Source organism: Silurus meridionalis, chromosome 1 (assembly GCF_014805685.1).
Source record: "Silurus meridionalis isolate SWU-2019-XX chromosome 1, ASM1480568v1, whole genome shotgun sequence".
Taxonomy (NCBI): domain Eukaryota; kingdom Metazoa; phylum Chordata; class Actinopteri; order Siluriformes; family Siluridae; genus Silurus; species Silurus meridionalis.
Window position 1 is genome coordinate 19,398,958 of NC_060884.1, and position 23,207 is coordinate 19,422,164.

At 37.2% G+C, this 23,207-nt stretch overlaps 1 protein-coding gene across 2 annotated transcripts; it reads right to left on the reverse strand.

Annotated features, from left to right (window-relative positions):
- Nucleotides 1–1,990: 1,990 nt before the first annotated feature.
- hemk1 (HemK methyltransferase family member 1) lies at nucleotides 1,991–20,967 on the reverse strand. 2 transcript variants are annotated; one of them, XM_046848655.1, is made up of 12 exons: nucleotides 20,741–20,878; nucleotides 20,086–20,140; nucleotides 19,808–19,969; nucleotides 15,064–15,155; nucleotides 13,136–13,229; nucleotides 12,811–12,933; nucleotides 10,549–10,613; nucleotides 7,827–7,876; nucleotides 5,785–5,890; nucleotides 4,753–4,848; nucleotides 3,988–4,098; nucleotides 1,991–2,392 (listed from the first exon to the last, which is right to left on the reverse strand). In XM_046848655.1, the coding sequence occupies exons 2-12, from the start codon at nucleotides 20,104–20,106 to the stop codon at nucleotides 2,359–2,361; spliced, it is 954 nt and encodes a 317-aa protein (XP_046704611.1). In that variant the 5' UTR covers nucleotides 20,107–20,140; nucleotides 20,741–20,878; the 3' UTR covers nucleotides 1,991–2,358. The 2 variants fall into 2 exon arrangements, with proteins under 2 accessions (XP_046704611.1, XP_046704610.1); XM_046848654.1 differs by lacking the exon at nucleotides 20,086–20,140 and having other exon boundaries at nucleotides 20,741–20,967.
- Between the last annotated feature and the right edge of the window lie 2,240 nt (nucleotides 20,968–23,207).

Genomic DNA, 23,207 nt, shown 5'->3' on the forward strand with positions numbered 1-23,207 from the left:
CATTAATAAATAACAGAATCGCCGCCAAAGCACTTGTCTTCTGGGTACTGGATTCTCAGTAAGCGCCTGCAGGGATGTTCAAATTGGTTTTCCGCAAATTCACAATCGGATTACTTTCATCCACATAGAACTAAAAGCAGAACCGGCTTGACGAAGCTGAAAACATTGGTTACGGGAATTGCTATTTTAGCCAAAAAAAAAAAAAAAAAAAAAAAACAACAACCTGAAGCTAGCCTGTAGTCTAATTGCATTTCGTCCATTAAAAAACTGAACTTAATGGAAACACTTATTGGTCAAAAAGGTCAAATATTCATCTGTTTTCTCTGAAAGCTTGCTTTGGCTTTGTTTTATAAAAAATTTGAACTAAAGCTGCTGATGCTTGATGTATTATATGATAAGTATCTGATGTAAACATGAGTGTATTTACATCTGAAAAAAATCAGCTAAAATAGGTTTTAAACTGCTTTGTTCAAACCTTCTACAAGCCATAAAAGCAATTAACCTGCATGTCTGAGTCAGAAAGGTAGACAAAACATGGTGTACACATGAAACAGTATTGCAAGGAATATGTCTTTCTGCCTTTGTGTGTATATATACAGTATGTGTGTGTGTGTGTGTGTGTGTGTGTGTGTGTGTGTATGTATGTATGTGTGTGCGTGCGCGTTTGTTCAGGAGCGAGTGAGCATGCGGCAGGCTGCCAGCTGTTTCGCAGAATGTGCGCAGTGCTTCTAGGGAAAGGCTAGCGCAGCATCGGGAGGGGGAGTTCTCAGAAACTGCTACAATAATTACCTTCAGCCTACTGCACCCTTCCACACACATACACAAGCTCACAGAACACAGGCTCACCACAATAAACCATAACCACATGCAAGAACCATCAACAAGTGTGAGAAGCAGTGCACAAGTAGTTTTAAAAGGAAGAAGAGAAAACAAACAATACTTAAAACAAACATGCTTGTTTATCTAAGTTGCCAGGTATTTAACACGATGGAGGGTTTGAGTTTCCCAGGGGTTGTGGCTATTTATCTTAATGACACATGAGAAGATTACTGACAATTACATACTTCACAGTTCTCTGTCTCTCAGTCATCACACTCAACACTACAAGATCCAGCCAGGATGAAGCATCGCAAACTCAAGGTCTAAATCAGTGACTCTCAGAAGCGGGGATTTCTCAGAATTTTCCCGTGAAAAAAATGTGACTTCAGGTCAAAACACACGTCAGACGAGTTCAGTTTGACAGTCACTGATTATAAAATGTAATGAATGATTTCAGGATTTAATTTTTTTTGCTACATGAGACATTTAGGGTTCTTGCAAACCTGTTTAAGAGTTGCAAGTTGAAATCAACAGTGTGTGTAGATTGGAGACGACTGGATTTCACACACCACAAAATAGTCGAGAAAGAAACTTGAAAAAAGAACAGCCTATTGAGATCATTTGGGAGGAGCAGCCTGACCTCAATACAGGCCTGATAATCCTATCGTATATATATGGTATTACTCAGACCAAGCATTGAGTAGGAAGTGCACCAAACCACATAATATCCTTTAGAGAATAAATGTGGATAAATAAAATAATTTTTTTCTTCAGTGCAGCTGTTATCTGGAAAACTAGGAATTTTGGCCAACAGAAAATCGGAGTAGATATTTTTTTTTTATCTGAAAAGATATCTCAAGGAATTCATTGAAAAAAGAAAAAAAAAAAAAAAGTCCTTTATTGAACTAATACTAATAGTTATATTATATAATATACCACAAAGTATTTATATTAGTAATTATATTCTGACACAAACTACAGCTGAAGCTCAGTACCATTTATTTCTTTTTCTTTTCTTTTTTTTTTTACTGTCACTGGGCATGACTGCAGTGGTCAGAAGAAATGGCAAAACTCTAGAATCTCCTGTCACCTGATACTAATACTGGACTGGAATTTAGACCAGCAGCTCCAGTTCCTGGTGTAAACTTTAAAGCCATGACATGAACACACCCCCAAAATATTATTTTTATTAAACAAATAATTCTATGTGCACAGTAAGACCATCAAAATAGTTACAAATGCAGAACAATTCACACTGTGCTATTTTAACTATCAGTTATGGTCAGTTCTTCAATCTGGAATATTGTATGAATTATAAACTGGTCAGAAGACTCAAGCGCATTGCTCTGGCAGGTCTGCCTTTAATTCTAATCCTTTTTAGGATAAAAAATAAATAAAATCACACCTTAAACACCCCACAGAAACCTTGCAGGCTCTGACTTTGGCAGAACAGTGTAGAATATGCTTCTTCACATGTGCCGCTTAAGCCACCACTTCCATATCAGCTTTCTCTCGTGCTATGTGTGTTCCTCTTTTAGTTCATCCCCTCTTCTGTAGAATGCAGAACCGCAACCTGGAAAAGCAACAGACAAACAGGAAAAGGTGCTGGTGCTCATTAACAAGCATCATCTGTAATTTGCCTATTCCTAATGTTTGTTTTTTATATATATATATATATATATATATATATATATATATATATATATATATATATATATATATATATATACACACATACATACATACATATATATATACACACACACACACACACACACACACACACACACACACACACATTTATTTATTTATTGCTACTGCATCCAAAGACATCCTATAAAAATGTGTGCTTCCAACTTTTTGGGAACAGTTTGGGGAAGAACCAAATACAATGGAAAAAAGTCTGGGTAGATCTATATTTTTGTCCATATAATGTATCACATTCATTTATTTCACTTTATTTTCTCCGGTTTCATTCTTCTCTTGATATTGATTGCCATGATTTATTTCCTAGTTGGCTGCTACTTGTACTGTTGCTTATTAATGCACTGTATTAGTTTTTTTTTTTTGCTAAAATAATGTAATAAACATTTTTTTTACATTATCTGTCTATCCATTTAGTCAACACAGGAATATTATCTTAGTACTGTTACTCAGATCACTAGAAGTTTTTGAATTAATTAAACTAATTCTATTTTATTCCCAGTAAACTAATTCATTAATTAAAGATGACAAATGTGGTCAAGGTGGACAAACATTGATTATACAGTAATTGGCAAGTGAAATCATGCACTAAAATTTGCTACTAAACATTAGTGAAAGCTCAGAAGGAAACTCTAGGACTAAAACATACAGTGGTGTGAAATCTCTTAAATAGGACCTGCCTGACAAAGTGAAGTAGATCAAACGAGCATCAAAAGCTAGACATCATGCCAAGAACCAAAGAAATTCAGAAACAAATGAGAAAGAAAGTAATTGAGATCTATCAGTCTGGAAAAGGCTATAAAGCCATTTCTAAAGCTAGACCAGCTTTTGAGGATCTTTTGGTCTACTTCACTTTGTCAGGCAGGTCCTATTTAAGACAAGTCAAGTCTATTTCTATAGTGCTTTTCACAAAAGACATTGTCTCAAAGCAGCTTTACAGAATTTTAAGAGTTAAGGTGAATGGTGTGTATTTATCCCTGGTGAGCAAGCCTGTGACTGTGGCAAGGAAAATCCCCCTTAGATATTATGAGGAAGAAACCTTGAGAGGAACCAGACTCAAAAGGGGAACCCATCCTCATTTAGGTGACATCAAGAGTGTGATTATAAATCTTTAAACAATACAGAACACTGGAGAGTGAGAACTAACATGAGTACTGGAATGTAATATTATGAGTAATGTTCTTTCTACAGTCATGTGTGGTCATAAAACTAGGAGCTACTGAGCAACTCATAAAATAACGATCATCATAGAGAGTTTAACTTTCTCTTTTTGAACATGCAAAAAAAAAAGAAAATAAATCAGCAAACACTTTTTCACACCACTGTATATCATATACAGCAGTCAGACCACTGAAAGAACATTAAAGTCCACACATTAAAATAAAGATCATATAAGCTCTGAAAACATTATTCATGTAAAGTTGCTTTAAATAAAACAACCATGCTTACTGCAGGTATTCTGACCTGTTAGTGAAATCACAGTGTGATCCCAAATACTGCAACCCCAGCATGCGTTCCTCAACCAAACTCTTTATGCGTGGAGGATGACGTGGATCCACCTCTAGATACATTCGACTGAAATGCAAGTAGATCAAATAAACAACTGCAGGAAGCAGAGATGAAAGGATATCTAATAGTAGGAAGATCTTATCACAGTAACAGATAATACCATAAAACATTTCTAGTCACAAATGAAAAGGAGACTGGATGGAATTTGGAGTTCGCAGAAAAAAAGCAGCATTTCTAGGAAAGGAATGCAGACTACAGATTTGGCGACTTAGACAGAGCTGACACGTGTACATGCTCTTGCTTCCTCACACTATTATCTCCAAGTATGTTGTGTGTTAAATTTCCTGAGACAAAAAGACGGCAAGACAGGCAACGATACCCTGAAGTGCAAGTGACACAGTCCACCAGTGTATGAATTATGGGGTGAATTACTGGAAAGGAGCCCTATAATCCTGGGAACACCAGTATCCGCTTTCACGAAGGTGTGGAGGAACGTGACCAGGAGCGGATTCCCTGAAGCACTTAAAAAGTGCTGGTAAAGCTCCTTAGTGGGATTAGAGCATTCTATTTATAATCTGTTGGAGTGTACTCGGTCTTCTATTTCCCGGACATGAAATCAAATTCACCGAGCAATAAACATACTGCAGGGGATCCTTAAAGCAAGCGCACACACACACACACGCACACACACACACACGCACACACACACCCTCATCTTACCCTTCGTCTTTTAACAGTCTCGGTGCTAGAGTTAGAATCTGTCTGATTACTGACATGCCATCCAAACCTCCATCCAATGCTGAGTGATCTTCAAACCTACAGAGATGAAGATATATATAGTGTCATAGTGATTAGCTCCCTTCAAAAAATTATTTAAAATACTTAAAGTTTTTTTTTAATTCAGCTAATGCAATTTATATGACCTTTATAACATAATATAAAATATTATAATACATACAATATAATATTTAAATTTTAAATATTACAAATATTATAATATAAATTATGTTACATAATATAGGCTATATACAGTGGTCTAAGAACGTAACCCCTGCAAGGTCCGAAAATCCGAAAAATGTAGACGCACCCCCGCAGTCCCTCTGGTACCTTAGTGAATTCATCTAGACATTATATCACGTTTATACAATAAAGTGTTTGAAATTTTTTTCATTAAATTTGTTAGTGAAAACAGTTTAAAATGTTCGGGTCCGTGGCTGATCCCCGTGAATTTTAGGAGAATCCACAATTTGCTGTTAGTTAGGTTCCAAATGAGAACCCGCGAATTTCCCGAGCCGCGAGTTCCGAACCACAAATTATCCCCAAGAGTAAAAAAGGCACTTTCAAATACACTATATGAGAATCACATTTGCATTAAATTGACTATAATTCTTATTTTTAAATAAAACATTGCCACCCCTAAAGAGGTCAGAATGGGATGTACGACAATAAACACTTCGTGTGCAATAATCCAGTCGACCTCTCCCATCAACAAGGTGGTTCCACCCGCAGAACTGCTGCTCACTGGTGCTCGCTTTTTCTTTTTCTTTTCACACATTTCTGTGTGAAACTCTATAGACTGCGGTGTGTTAAAATCCCCGGAGATCAGCAGAAATAACAGCCTGTCTGGCATCAACAACCTTGGCGAGGTCAAAGTCACTGCCAGCACATAAATAGCTGACTAGATAATTGCATGAAAGCACAGGTGTAAAGCTGTTGAACAGTATGTTGAATGTATGTGTCTGCTTTGGGTACCTGAGTATCTCTGACTGCAGAGACTCCATATCGTCAGAAAACAGGTAAGGAGGGTTGCTAACGATCACATCAACAGGACTACAGCTTCTCACTGTCAAATCAGTGTCTAAGAATAAGACAGACAGACAGACAGACAGACAGACAGACAGACAGACAGACAGACAGACAGACAGACAGACAGACAGACAGACACACACACACACACACACACACACACACAGTCGGTTCAAAGTGGCAAAGCTCATAGAACTAAAGCACCTCACTAACATGCCAACTGACCTTGGAAGCCCTGACAACACAATCAGCCTGAGCTTCCTAGTAATAAGGGCATTAACAGTGAAAGAACAGAGTCTGCAGGAACAATATGCAATAACAGAAGCAGCTGCAAATATCGCTGTCATTTCACTGCTTTGGCAATAATGTAACTGCTATAACTGCCACTGCAATGAAACACACTGAATTTAGCTGAACTGCAGCCAAAAACTGTAGGAAGACCTAAATACAGAGACATAAATTATACATGTATACATTTAGCAGATATTGCATTTATTTAAATAGACTACCTTTGTTTTAAACAAAATAAAAAACTGTTAATACACAAGTGTAGGGTTTGTGCTTAATGAACGATAATGAATTTTTCATTTAAAAATGAATAGAAAAACAGGAACACCCCCTCATTCCTTTTCTTAGTTTAGTTGAATTTCAACAGACATAAATACCTAATCAACTTTTTTCAATTCAAAAACATTGACTAGTCTTTCCATTTTTAAAAATGTTATTTCTTTAAATTCTGAAATCTATAAACAATTTTAGAATGAACAGATTTTACCAGACAAATTTCGACCAACATCTTGCTGCAACTGTGCTGTTAAGCTATAATTACTGATCCTCTTACCAGCCGCCCATGTTTACTGAGAAACAGCCCACACACAGCCTTTAACAACTGCACACAATACACTTTAGTTGATACAAAAATTATTAAATTGCCGCAGTTGACCATGTCGTCACCCTCTTGTTATTTTTAAAGCACAATAATTCATATAAGCAACATATCTGGCGTACAGTATTATTGCTTACAGTATACACAGCCTACTCCAAATCTGCTTAAACTTCCACAGCATTTCATCCAGAAGTGAATGGAGAAATTAAAATTCATTCTGTCACATTATTTATTTATGTATTTATTTATTTAGTTTCAAATCAAACTGTTTTAGAGCATACCAAAAAAACAAAGGGATTGGCCTTGATGTTCTGATACTTTTGGTGGGGACTTTATAATGTATTCATTTAAGATTTCACACATTTTTGCAACGAAAAACTAAACAAAAAGAAAATACTAGTTTTCTTTATACAGTATGTATTACTTTATAAACAAGGTCAGAGATAATAATCAAAAAGCAAAAAAATTAACCAAAAGGACCATTTTTTAATTTGAAAGTAAAAGGAGTATATTTTGTGCCTGTGTGGTGCAAAAAAGTTTTAATATTTGTGCATTGGCTAGACATAAGAATAATTTATCTGCATAATTTTACTACATTGGCAGTGTCCTATTACTCTCCTCACCTGCTATCAAAGAAAGCATTGCAGCCTGCTATCAAAAACATGGGGTTGAGAATCTTTCTGCTAAATGGAAAGGCCTGTGTTTTTCATGTCATTTAATAAATATAATTCACAGCAGGTTTTTGGAAAGAATGAATGGCATGATTGTAATGTTTGCATTAAGAATTATAGGTAAACTCTTCAGCACACAGCGAGCCATGCTAGCTAACCTCTAAACTCTAAATATAGTCATATATAGAATGTTGATGCAAATAATAATGAACAGAAAATATTCATTTATTTTCCATGCAAACAGTTACAGGTCAAGCTGATTTGCAAATGGAAACTGATTGTGTCTATCCTATGGGTTGCATTTCTCTGTAGGAGGAAAGAAACTTCAATATCATGGCAAAAACAAACAATTATTTAAAGCTTTTTAACAATTAAAATGCAGGTTTTTTTTTTTTTTTTTTTTTTTTTTTTTATTACAACCAATCACTCACCTTTCATAATATCCAAATGATAAATGTCCAGTCTGTCCAAGAACCCCAGTCTATCAGGAGAAAAAAATCATGAATATTATTTGCATAAATGAAACATTTCCTCTTACATAGAATCCAATGCAGATTATTTTGTTCACTAATGTTCACTATGGGTTTACTGTTGTACATTGTGGTAACCTGACATTAGCATGGGGTCACTGTGGTATTTATGCTGAAAGTTATGTTACTCTTACCATAGGCAGGATAAAAGACATGATTTGATATTGGATTCAAATTTGATATTTAAAATGTGATGGACAAAGTACACTGTTCCTGTACGTGAGTCATCGTCTTCTTTCGACTTCTCCCATTAGGGGTCGCTACAGTGGATCATCCGTCTCCATACCCCCCTGTTCTCTACATCTGCCTCTTTCAAACCAACTACCTGCATGTCTTCCTTTACCACATCCATAAACCCCTCCTTGACCTTCCTCTTTTCCTCCTTCCTGATGGCTCCATCCTCAGCATTCTCCTACCGATATACCCCATGAAAATCCTCTGCACATGTCCAAACCATCTCAATCTCGCCTCATTCACCTTGTCTCCAAAACGTCCTACATGCGCTGTCCCTCTAATAAACTCATTTATAATCCTGTCCATCCTTATCACTCCCAACGAAAACCTCAACATCTTCAGCTCTGCTACCTCCAGCTCCACCTCCTGTCTTTTACTCAATGCCACTGTCTCTAATCCATATAACATCGCAGGTCTCACCACAGTCCTATAATCTTTCCCTTTCACTCTTGCAGACACTCTTCTATCACAAATCACGTCTGCCACTCTTCTCCACCCACTCCACCCTGCCTGCACTCTTTTCTTCACTTCTCTAACACACACTCAATTACTTTGCACTGTTGACCCCAGGTACCTGAACTCCACCTTCTCCACCTCTTCTCCCTGCAACCGCACCACTCCACTGTCACCGTCTTACTCCTACTGACTTCCATTCCCCTTCTCTCCAGCACATACCTCCACCTCTTCAGACTCTTCTCAACCTGCTCCCTACTCTCACCATAAATCACAATATCATCTGCAAACATCATAGTCCAGGGAGACTCCTGTCTGACCTCGTCCTTCAACCTGTCCATCACCACTGCAAACAGGAAAGGGCTCAGAGCCAATCCTTGATGCAGTACAACCTTCGCCTTGAACCAGTCTATGATTCCTACTGCACACTTCACTGCTGCCACACTGTCCTTAAACATGTCTTGCACCACCCTCACATACTTCTCTGACACGCCTGACTTCCTCATACAATACCACAATTCCTCTCTCCGCACCCTGTCGTACACTTTCTCTTAATCCACAAACACACAATGCAACTCTTTCTGACCTTCTCTATACTTCTCCATCAACATTCTCAAAGCAAATAATGTGGTGCTCTTCCTCGGCATAAAATCATACTGTTGCTCACAGATGGTCACCTCTTCTCTCAGCCTGGCTTCCACTACTCTTTCCCATAACATTTATGGTGTGACTGATCAACTTTATTCCCCTGTAGTTACTGCAGGTCTGCACATCTCCCTTATTCTTAAAGAACGGTACCAGCATACTCCTTCTCCATTCCTGTACTTGAGTAAAAGTGCAAAAAATACTTGAACGAACTTAAGCAAAAAAACAAACAAACAAAAAAAACCCTAAAATGTACTGATCTAGGAAAGCTATATTTTAACAATCTATGCAATTCGATGTTTCTTCTTTTTTCTTCTGCATAATTATACTTTTTTAAGAATAGAGAACGCCCCTGGAAATTTCGTGAGAATCATGGGCTGCTCAGGCGAGAACCTATGGGTATGGTCTTACGACAGACCATTGAACACAGTTTATGTGTTCACATAAAAATAGAGAGGAAAGGCATGCTTTTTTAAAATGAAGTAAAAATATATATTATGCACTAAAATGCAGCAAAGTAAAGGTTTGCCAAATTGAAAATATTCTTGATACTTAAAAAATGTTCAATAATAAAGAGAGAAAATAAATAAATAAATAAATAAATAAATAACTGTTTCTGTTCACCACTGTATTTATAAAAAAACTGTTCAGTTACCCTTAGGGTTGGCTAGCATCAACGTGCTTGCTGCCTTTCAAGAGGACAACACTTCAATACAATGTTTCATTCTGCTGTCCATATCAGCTTATCTGCTGTTAGCAAACGCCTTGAAATTTTGTTGAACCAACAACAATAACGGTAGAAGTAACCGCTTCACTGATACATCCATAACATAGGCAGTGTTCGAGCTGGCATGTTTTAAATACAAGCAGGTGTAATAAACATGAAAGAGGTTTTTGTGTATCTTGATTAGAACAAAAGAGCCGGCTAACGGCAAGTACAGTATACCCAAGAATTGACCTTCTCCGTTTGTAAAAAAACGTTTTTTTTTTTCCCCCTCCACTAACTATCAGCAGCAGCCTTGGTGCTTATCATGGTCAAGGACTGTTCAATCAAAATGACTGTCTCAAGTATGTGATTCTTACAGAATGTAAAAAAACTGCAACTTCAAATGTCTAGAACCCCAATTATGGTGCCATTAATGTTCAGCTGTTAACAATGTAAGTCATGTTTTAAATTTGTTTTAGGTCCAGATCGATGTTGGATTAAAGTCTCTGTCACACTGTACACACCCTAATTCTGAATCAGTGCACTAAGTAAAGATATTAGAAGTTCCAAAAGAATCTCACTCACCTCTCTGCATTTTCCTTAGTGAGAGAAACTGCTTCCTGGCTTTGGTCCAATGCAACTGCCTGGAGCTTAGGAAAACATGCAACACAGCTTATTAAAAGACACACTAATATTAACATAGTATAAATAATAATAATTGCTATAAGTTGTAGTCATTTAGCTCAATTTGGCTGCCACAAAGTTTAAACCTAGCTGGAGAAAACAGCTTCATGCTAAAAGCATAAATTATTTAAAATATCGGCTGAACTGAAATTGAATTCTGTAAATAAGCAGCCAGCTGAGGGTTTCAGCTGTTACACAATTAACATTACTTCAGGTCCAGTCTTCTCTGGGTTCATGTCCATATTATTTAATTATTTCCTTTTTTTTTTTTTTTTTTTTTTTTTTTTTTAAATAAAAAGCATTTTTGTTAATTTTATAAGTTTATTATGTACATAAACAAAAAAATTGTGTGCAGAAATGTCTGTCCAAAAATTTACTTAATATACTCAATAAGAAAATATACAGAAAGAAATACTAAATCAGAAACCATTTATTGCACATGAGCACTGACAGGAAATGGTTTTGGTTTGGTGCCAGCGTGCAACATTAAACAGGCTGTGTAACATACAATGAAGCAGCAATAATGAGACATAAATAGAGACAGGATATAAAAACACGTGTCTGTGTGCAAACTGCAACGCAAAAAAAACCTTCTAAGAAAGTTCAGAAACAGTTGCCTCTAAACTGAGGCGGCTGAATGCATAGAGTCTAGAAAGAAACTATTAAGGTGCTGTAAATAAAAGGAAATAAAATGAACTATAATTGTATCTGGGACCACAGTGACAAGATAAAGGCTTGTGAAGTTATAGGTCAGATTTTACCTACATTTCTGGGCAAAAATATAGGAAAAGTTCCCATTGGCCTTAACAGCAAATCGTTGCTCAGAAAAATGGGCAAGAATTAAACAAATGCACTCGTGAGAGCTCTTGTGCCAGTAATTGCTTGTCTACTTTTCATGTAGGGAATTACAGGTAGTCTCTGACTTACATTGGAGATGCCTTCCAATGACCCCATCGAAACTTGAAAATCGAGCCTACCTAGGAGTTTTAAAGGATGGTGATCAGTATGGGGTAATATACTGTACTTTGTTAATAACAAATTACAGTACATGATTTAGCAAAACAGAGCAATTTACAAAACCTACTGTATAAACATATATATATTGTATGTGGCAGCGGGCACGTGAACAAGTGCCAGTGTGGGCGTGTGGAGGAGCACCGGTTAGAGGGTGAAGCCAGACGATAAGACTAATCAGTGTTCTCTGTTGTAGTGATGCCAATAAAAAGAAGAGAGAAAAAAAAGAGCTCAAAATGGCTTTGAAATTACAAAAACACTAAGAAATATGCGCTCTAACACCAAGACAACAAAACTATGTCGACCACTGGCGAGAGTAAAGCAGGAGATGCGTACATCTTGGCAGCATCCCAAAGTATCTAACCACATACACTGCTACGTTTGCCTGCTAAATGAAACTTTAAATATTTGTACAATTGTGTTGTATCGCTCTCATCATATCAAGATCGAAAAATAGTTGAACCATTGTAATTCAGGGATTCCCTGAATTTGGGGAAAACCTAGAAAATGGGGAATTCATTTTTATAGTCTTCTAAAGCTAAAATCCTGATGATTTAAAGGATTAATGTACAATTACCACACATGTGACGCATCTGGATATACAACATTTTCCAAATACATCTTTTGGTTAATTTTTTGGTTTTTATTTTTATCTTAAAAGATGAACATGTATCTGCCACACCTGCTGCATCTCATCAAGTGTCTGCCAACAAGCTTATAAATAAAACCTGGATTAACAGAGCAGTATTGATAGAGCCTTCCTGATAGAGCGTGGAGAAGTCTGGATTATTTGTTTTAATCTTGACCATTTCAGGACCACTGATTTATTGTTTAAAAAGCTTAATATTTTGCCATGTTGGCACCTTCTTTTACCCAGAAGTGTAAATGTAGCGCATGCAACAAAAGTATTGACTATTCATGTCCTTGGGAATAGGCAATTGCTTATTCTTGTAAAAAAAAAAAAATTATATACAAACAAACAAACAAACAAACAAATAACAAAATAAATAAAAATGATGAAAAATATTTGAGGTGTCTTCCGTCTTGCTAGGGAGACAAACATTGGACTTTGGCTAAATAATAAGCACTGACACCTCTGTAACAGTGTATGTACAACTAGAGATATGAATAAAGTGATCATAGGCTAACCTGTGGTACACTATGCAGTAGGCTCAGAGAGATGGCACCTGATCCACAGCCCACCTCCAGGCATCGCAAACTACTTCTTCTCCACAGTGACTGTAGATCCTTCAACACCAAACTAACCAGTTCCTGTAAGCACACGCAAAATGATCACTCGTGCCTGTATGCCCACATGGAGATTATGTTTATTCCATAACTCTCAGTTTCCTAAATTTCTAGATGATTAGAAGTGACACTCCTCAAGTTTGCAAACACTGTAAAGGACACTGCGTCCTGCCAGGATATGTTTGCACAGTGTCGTGTGTGAAAAGTGTGTATATGTATGCTGGACCTCTGTCTCCGGGCGAGGAATAAACACTGGAGGTCTCATTTTCAGGGTCAGATCCCTGAAGTCCCACTCCTCAATCACATACTGCACCGGCATACTGAACCACACAACACACAAACAAAGACGTTATGGTTATGTCCTTTACAAAGTGTTTAAAGCATCACAATAAACACTGGTTCAAAGCCCAACATCTGCAATCCTGTTTAAACCTCCATAACGTTTTATGTCCTGGCACCTTGCTAAAATACAACAATACGTGCCTGCAAAAAACTGATCAAATAAAAAAAATTTATTGATACTGACCCACTGCCATGCTCATTTTCTCATATGCTATAAAACTGCACCAATAACATCTGATCCACATTATATTGTGATGTAAGCCATGAAAAAAGCAATCTAGACTTATTTCACAATGAAAAATTCGAAACAAGGCAAAATGTGCTCTATAATAATATCACAATCAGCTACTATAACATCTTGCTAAAATACATGCAATCTTATAAAAATCATCTTAAAAAAAATTACCAAAAAGATTATTATTTTTTTGCATGCTGAAGGCAAAATGTGGATTGAAAGCAAAATAATAGAAATCCTGGCATTTCTCAATTAATAAATTGGTTGATTTCATAGAAAATTTCAATATCGCTCTTTTAAAAATACTTTTATTTTAAATCATGATAACATTTAAAAAACAAATTATCATTTTATGCTTTTACAATGATTTTTGACGCCATTTTTTTTATGATTGAAAAGAAAAATCCTAACTACTATAAACTCAGCAGGAGTAATGCTCTGATAACAGCACACAGCAACAATAATTATTGATACTAATTTGTAATAAAAAAAAATATATTAATTACTGTATATGCTTTATGGTCTTCACAATGTTTCACACAAAATATTGTTACAAAAAATAACAAAACACAATAGGTGGATTTTTTTGCTAGCAGCAAACTGGAAAGAAATCAACACTGCAGAAAACACTAGCTAGACAAATAATGTTTTGTCTATAGACCAGTCTAGATTAGTAAAAATAACACCACCTACCAGGTATATATACTATTTGGACAAAAGTATTGTGACACTTTTATATACCAGATATATGTGATATATGTTTATGACACCAGATATATGTGGTTCTTCATCAAACTGTTACCACAAAGTGGGAGGCACACAATTGTACAGGATGTCTTTGGACCTGAAATTAGGGTACCCAAACCTGCTTAAGTATGAGTGGTCCGCAATAGAGCTCTGACCTCAACTTTATTAAAAATCTTTGATCAATTGGTAGGCTACACACCAGGCCTCCTTACCCTACTTCAGTACCTAATTTTATTGAAGCCCTTGTGGCTGAATAAACACAAGCACACTCTAAAATATAGTGAAAGATCTTCCCAGAAGAGTGGAGATGATTATAACTGCAATTGGGGACTAACTGTGGAATGGGATGTTTAAAATCAAATAAGAATCTTATGGTCAGGTGTTTCTCAGTAATTTGTCGACATGGTTATGTACACTGGAGTAAACTGATAATGGGAAAACTTTGTTAGTGGTCAGGCAATAGTCATAATACGCTTTAAACAACACCATGTAACCCATTAATAAACCCATAGAAAAAGGATATGATAAATAACACCTTGAAGCTGTTAAGTCTGTGGTGTTTACTGCAGACAGACTGTGTGTTGCTCTTTTCTCCCTGGTGAGTTTACACACATGGGAAGTATCCAATGGACTCACTGAATGACCTAATTGTTGTGCCAAAATCTAAGTACGCCTATCAGATAACAGCTCTAATCTGAGTAAAAGATCATAATGGGTCCTCTAAAATGAACATTAGGCTAAACAGGCAGCTGGCAAAAATCTAAATATGATACTTTAAAACCACATTATCGGTTTTTATACGTTAAAAAAGGAGACTCGAGAGGTTGTACCTTGTCAGGCGTTTGGAACACAATGCCCAAACTTCTTCTCTCTGTTTGTCACTCAGTTTTTCTTGGAGCCTCCTCCTTTCCAAACTTTGCAGCTTTAACAGATAGGGAAAGAGTTTTGTTTTTTTTTAAATCTGGAAAAACATGGAGGTGGTTGTGGCTGAAAACGTAATTTAATTCTTAGAAGTTCCTGCACAAACATGCAGTAATTGTGCTGGAAAAGGTCACAGTATGTTTGTTGAAGAGACTGAAACTCTGTCGCTGTTTACCACACTCTCTGACACACATTCACAAACACACACAAACCAAGAAATGACTCGAACTGTGGCAAATAAAAACAGGCTAGTGCCTCACAAAAGGAGGCTACTGGAGTTTACAAATAGAGGGTTTTTTAGATATGCAGTCCTGAATTTACCCATGTCCACAAAGCCCACACGGTCATACCATGCCCTGTTTCTCATTTTGGTGCAATCCAATAATACAGGTCATTCAATATAGAGCTATAAAAAAAGCAATACGTTTCTTATTTCAAATTGATTTAAATTGTTTTTGCTCATGAGTTCACTGTTTGGCTAAGCAATGACACATGAAGTCTGTGCTGGTATTCTGTCGAATTCCCGAATACACACTTTCTAAACCTGTGAAACCTTTATAGAACCAGCAAGGACTTGAAGACCAAAAGCTGCATGTCAAAATGAAATAGACTAAGGTAAAGTGGACAATCTTGGCCAGGAGGATGTAATAATCACACCGGACACTTTTTGCGTTCACAATCTCCTCTATGAAGTGCATTGGAACAAGCCACCAGAGGGAGCTACTAATATACTGTTTTGCTGACAGGAAAGAAAAGTACATCACTGCACAACATTTGCCTCAATCCTGGAAGACATACATACATACATACATATATATTATACATACATACATACATACATACATACATATATATATTATATATACATACATTATATATATATATATATATATATACATACATACACATTATATATATATATATACATACATACATATATATATATATATATATATATATATACATACATACACATTATATATATATATACATACATACATACATTATATATATATATATATATATATATATATATATATATATATATATATATATATATATATATATATATATATATATATATATATATTTCACACATATACATTAGGGTTGCACAAGCCACTCTTGGTGCCGGTCCCAAGCCCGGATAAATAGGGATGGTTGCGTTAGGAAGGGCATCCAGCGTAAAACATGTCAAATAAGTACCAACGACCGCCACAGGTATTGTTAGACAACAGGGTACCGGTGAAAATTGGGCTACAGTTGGCCGAAGGAGGAGAGGGAAAGAAAGTAAGGAGGACAGCAGGAAAAGAAGAAGTGTAGGAGAGTGGACGTTACATTTACATTTGCGGCATTTGGCAGACGCCCTTATCCAGAGCAACGTTAGGGTGGTTTGCACTTAAATCTTGGCTGATCCAGTATAATGGAGATGAAAAAGGTAGCTTAGTTGTGTGTGCAGGAGACCAAGTGGAAAGAGAGTAAGGCCAGGAACATTGGAGGTGGTTTAAACTGTTCTATCATGGTGTGGATGGATAGACAAAATGGTGTAGGGGTGATCCTGAAAGAAGAGTACAGTAAGAGTGTAGTGGAGGTGTAGAGAGTTTCTGATAGAGTGATGAATGTGAATCTGGAAGCTGAAGGCGTGATGATAAATGTCATCAGTGCTTATGCTCCACAAGTGGGTTGTAAGATGGAAAGGTAGAAAGATTTCTGGAGTGAGTTAGATGAAGTGGTAGAAGGTGTACCTAGGAATGAAAGATTAGTGATTGGGGCAGATTTAAATGGGCATGTAGATAAAGGGAACAGAGGTGATGGGTATGTGTGCCCTTAAGAAGAGGAATGTGAAAGAGCAGATGGTGGTAGATTTTGCTAAAAGGATAGAAATTGCAGTTGTAAATTCGTATTTTAAGAAGAAGGAGGATCATAGGGTGACGTATAAGAGTGGAGGAAGGTGCACACGTGGACTATATGCTATGCAGGAGATGCAACCTAAAGAAGATTGGAGACTGTAAGGTGTTGGCAGGGGACAGTGTAGGAGGAGAGGATGAGACTGAGGATGAAAGAAGAATAAGATGGTGGAAACTGAAGAAGGAAGAATAGTAAGAGTTTCAGAGAAGATGTCAGACAGGGGCTCTGTGGTGGTGAAGAGGTGCTGGATGGTTGGGGAACTACTGCAGAAGTAATAAGGGAGACAGATAGGTACTTGTGACATCTGGAAAGAGAAAGAAAGACAAAATAAATATGGTAGTGCAGAAGAGCATAAGGAGAAAGAAGTTGTCAAAACAGAATTGGGATTGAAAAGCCAAGGAAAAGGCATATGAGGAGCTGTATGAGAGGTTGGACACTAAGGAAGGAGAAAAGGATTTGTACCAATTGGCCAGGCAGAGGGACCAAACTGGGAAGGATGTGCTGCAAGTTAGAGCAATAAAGGATGGGGATGGAAATGTGTTGACTAGTGAGGAGAATGTGTTGAGAAGGTGGAGGAAGTATTTTCAGCAGCTGATGAACAAGGAAAATGAGAGAGAGAGAAGGTTGGATGGTGTAAAGCAGGAAGTGGATAGGATAAATAAGGGGGATGTGCGAGCAGCAATTAAAAGGATGAAGAGTTGACCAGATGACATATCAGTAGAAGCATGGAGATGTTTAGAAGAGATAGCAGTGGAGTTTTTACCCAGATTGTTCAACAAGATTCTGGAAGGTGAGAGGAGGCCTGAGGAATAGAGAAAGAATGTGTTGGTACTGATTTGAAAGAATAAGGGGGATGTGCAAACCTGCAGTAACTACAGGGGAATAAAGTTGATCAGGTTTACCATGAAGTTTTGGGAAAGAGTAGTGGAAGCCAGGCTGAGGGAAGAGGTGACCATCTGTGAGCAACCGTTTTATGCCGTGGAAGAGCACTACAAATGCATTATTTGCTTTGAGAATGTTGATGGAGAAGTATAGAGAAGGTCAAAAGGAGTTGCATTGTGTGTTTGTGGATTTAGAGAAAGCGCACAAGAAGGTGCCGAGAGAGGAGTTGTGGAGTAAGTCAGGTGTGTCAGAGAAGTATTTGAGGGTGGTGCGGGACATGAATGAGGACAGTGTGACAGCAGTGAAGGTTGCAGAAGGAACGACACACTGGTTCAAGGTGAAGGTTGGACTGCATCAAGGACCTGTTTTCTGTTTGCAGTGGTGATGGACAGGTAGAAGAACGAGGTCAGACATGAGTCTCCCTGTACTATGATGTTTGCAGATGATATTGTGATTTGTGGTAAGAGTAGGGAGCAGGTTGAGAAGAGCCTGCAGAGGTGGAGGTAGGTGCTGGAGAGAATGAGAATAAAAGTCAGTAGGAATAAGACAGTGAGTGAGAGTGCGGGCAGTGGAGGGGTACGGTTGCCGGGAGAAGTGGTGTAGAAAGTGGATGAGTTTAGGTACCTGGGATCAACAGTGCAAAGTAATGAAGAGTGTGTTAAAAAAGTGAATAAAAGAGTGCAGGCAGGGTGGAGTGGGTGGAGAAGAGTGGCAGGAGTGATTTGTGAAAGAAGAGTATCTGCAAGAATGAAAGGGAAAGTTTATATTACTGTGGTGAGACCTGCGATGTTGTAGGTTTAGAGACAGTGAAATTGAGTAAAAGACACGAGGTGGAGCTGGAGGTAGCAGATTTGAAGATGTTGAGATTTTCATTCAGAGTGACGAGGATGGACAGGATTAGAAATGAGTTTATTAGAAGGACAGCGCATGTAGAACGTTTTGGAGTCAAGGTGAGGGAGGTGAGATTGAGATGGTTTGGACATGTGCAGAGGAGGGACATGGGTTAAATTGGTAGGAGAATGCTGAGGATGGAGTCACCAGGAAGGAGGAAAAGAGGAAGGCCAAGGAGGAGGTTAATGGATGTGGTGAGGGAGGACATGCAGGTAGTTGGTTTGAAAGAGGCAGATGTAGAGGACAGAGTAGTATTGAGATGGATGATCCGCGGTGGCGACCTCAACATAAGCAGTCAAAAGAAGAAGACGACTCATAGTACACCACATACTTCATTTGTATACCATTTAAAGCTCTTCCATAGATTCTATACAAACATCTATACATAAAATATTTATAAAGTTAAAGTATATAACAAAATCTATGACACTATAGAAGGGACTTGGAAGGTATATGTGTGTGTGTGTGTGTATATAAAAAAAAAATTATATATATATATATATATATATATATATATATATATATATATATATATATATATATATATATATATATATATAAATAAAAGACTATAAATATACTAAAAAAATGACAGTAATGGATGACTTTATAAGCAACTGAACTGACACCACTGTGATAATATACAAACACGCACAAAAAAAAGAAAAGAAGAAAAAAGGTTAAACTATATAAATATATCAGATTATCAGCTGTAATAAGTACACATTAAGGTCAGCTTTTTTGTACCATTTTACCATTCTTTAATGATGTATATTGTCTGGATATATATCACTTTGCAATTCCTTTATTTTTCACAAAATTCTGATATTCTGAACTTTAAACTTAATGCATCAATACAGAACAAATATAAAACGAAGTGTGCAATCATTCAGTGTCTATTTACTTACTGACTAAACAATAGAGACAGTGGCACAAAAAAAGACAGAGGCAGAGACAGCAAGCGTGACTCACAGTTTTCTTTCCCAGGACGTGAGCTATGATGTAGTCTGAGGAGAGCAGTGCTTCAGAGATACCATGTTGCTGGAAACATTGTGTCCACACACTCACCGCCTGCTCCACCGTTACAATGCAGTCACCAGGAGGAGCGAGAGCGCCACCTACACACAACAGAGCCTAAAAATACAGATGGCCATTATCCATATTTTATTTTTGTTCTTATGCAGCAAAAAAATGAAATTATTTTAAATAAACTAAAAAATAATTAAAAGAATATTAACTACTTATATTACAATAAATCTTGTGTGTTTCATTAGCAGCACCTGGCAGCAATTACACTCTTTATGTCTGTGGAAATAAGCAGGATGTATGTATTAGTTTATTTATTTTACCAACCTCGTTCCTGAATGTTGGTTTACTTTATAATTAAAAATTATTTCTTAAAGTAAACTGTTGTGGTTGTACATTCTACTATAGAGGTGCATCTCAATAAATTAGAATATCATTAAAAAGTTGATTTTAGTAATTCAATACAAAAAGTAAAACTCGTATATAATGAAATTATTAGATTCTAATATAAAGCAAGATAAATTTTTTTATTAACTGGAGCACACATGCATATTCATTAAATAATTCAGACATTTGTAACAATAAAATACAGTGTATTTTATTGTTACAAATGTCTGAATTATTTAATTGTTTTAAGTGGATTGTGACTTGACTTGACTTTGTCTGCACAACCTACATTAGTGCATTTACATACTACTACTACTACTACTACTACTACTACTACTAATAATAATAATAATAATAATAATAATAATAAAACCCAGTAATATGATTGATCCTCTGGAGAACTGCCCATTTGTCGTAATTATCAATCAGCAGGGATTCATTATTTATATTATGTATAACTCTCAGTGTGCCTGTAGTTGTCCTGTGTCTCACCTGCTGCTGAATTATTCCTCCTCTTATCCACCCTTTAAAGCTTCTCTGAATCCAGGCGGATCTGCTGCTTACTGACATCAACCCTGCCATCATTAATTATTTATAAAACAGCATCTTAACATAGTAGTTGTAAAAGCCAAAAGCATCAGCATGAAGAGCTCACTACAGATCAACGCTGCCCATGCTGTTCCCAGGTTCAAGTTCAAACACGGAAGCTGTACTCCGCCAAGTTTCAAAATTAAAGTCTATGACTTTTAAACACAACGAAGAAGGTCTAACCGAGAAATGCACGAGCGACACACTACAATCGTGTATTGATGTGAAATAAATAAATAAATAAATTATATGTGAACTTAAATACAATTAAATGAAATGGTAATGCATTGCTTTGTGAGTTTGCTCTGGGTACACCGGTTTCCTCCTCCAGATCAAGTTGTTTTGTAGTTGTTTTTATCCTGGAATAGTCTTCCTGACAGTGTTCAGGGCTCAGACACACTCACCCAGTTTAAGTGTAGATTAAAAACATATCTTTTTAGCAAAGCACACACATCACATATCATAACCTTGTGCTCCAGAACATCTGATCACATGCACAATATCAACTTGTGCTGTTAATATCATGAACAGCAGCTACGCTAATTCCTCTCCACTGCTTCTCTTTCTCTCCCCATCCCGAGACACCCTGAGGTTTGGCCAGCTCCAGTCACCTCCCACCTCGTGAAGAATATGGACCTTTGAAGAAGTAGATGCCGAACTCGCAAACATCCCGAACCATCTAGAGACGTACCAGTGCCATTTGGATCCCGCTACATGTGTGGAGTTTTGACATTGGACCTCCTGGAGTGTTTAAAGGCTCTGGCATGGAGTAGCTGATGCTGGATCTGTGGTGATCACAAATGCTGAGCTCATAAAACTCGGAGCTACTAACCATATAGACTGTTTAAGACTGCAGAAAGAACATCACTTATAATCTTATACTCCAGTAATCATGTTAGTTCTCACTGTCCAGTGTTCTGTATTGTTGAAAGATTTATGATCAAACTCTTGATGTCACCCAGATGAGGATGGGTTCCCCTTTTGAGTCTGGTTCCTCTCAAGGTTTCTTCCTCATAACATCTAAGGGGAGTTTTTCCTTGCCACAGTCGCCACGGCTTGCTCATCAGGGACAAATTCACACCATTCACCATCACTGTTGATTTGTGCTTTGAGACAATGTCTGTTGTGAAAAGCGCTATACAAATAAACTTGACTTGACTTGACTTGACCTTAACGATATAAATACGATTGAACGCCAGGTGGCGCCAAAACCTCACTGCATCTATGTTCTCTGCTTTTCCTTCAGGCTCTGTAAGTGCATGGGTAGAGAAAGTATGTGTGTGTGTGTGTGTGTGTGTGTGTGTGTGTGTGTGTGTGTGTGTGTGTGTGTGTGTGTGTGTGTGTGAAGAGAGAGAGAGAGAGAGAGAGAGAGAGAGAGAGAGAGAGAATCCAGAGAGAGGAATATTATTTTAACCTTGATTCCCACAAGGAAAACTCAGAATTCATTTATCTTTATCTGTAGTGATGCAGTTAGCTTCATTTACAGTACACAGTAGATTTGGAGCCAGACTTGAGGCATAAGATTCTCTCTAGGCAAGAGATTTTTTTCAGGTTGAGATATAAATCCGTCTTTGTACACCATCTGAACTCAAATTAATATGGATTTAGTGTAGGCTGATGGCATGTTATAAAACATTGGGAGGAAACTGGAGAACCTGGAGGAAACCCACACAAGCATGGGCTAAAAAATGCAACACTCTGCACAGACAGTAACCTGAGCTGAAGATTATAACCCGCTGTCTTGAAGCTATGAAGAGACACTGCACCACCAACGAAAACACGTTATTTGAGAAGCTAAAAGAACCAAAGAATTTTTTTGTTTGTTTGTTTCTGAGGCTCGGTTTAGATTATGTTGCATCAATAATGTTACCAATAATAGGTTCTGACAAGAAAATAGAACTATAACTAAACCGACATGATAAATGATTTAAATTAATAATAGGAAGCATGAACCCATCCGACAAACTTAACCTTTTACTACAAAAATATAGACTGAGGGACTGTGCCAAATGAAATAATGATGAGAAGCAATTAGTAATCTAAATGACATGACATTTCATTCTGAGGAACTGGGGCCCATTGCGTTGAGCCCAGATGAACAATAACATTTCAGTTGCATGCTTTGGACTGTTAATGCAGTAAAAAAAAACATCTGTAAAAACACAACCCTGAAATCAGGCAGAGCGTCACTGCAAATGTGAAAACATGCGTGTAGTATTGCTTTGCAAATGGGAGTCTGGGAAGCTTAGCCTTTGTGAAGAAAAACTGTGACTGTCATGACTGTGCTGATGGTGCATGTGAGAGAAAGGGCTTTGAGGCCAGATGGTACTGATTGTTGTTGTGAACTGGAAAGTACAGTGCGGGTCTGTCA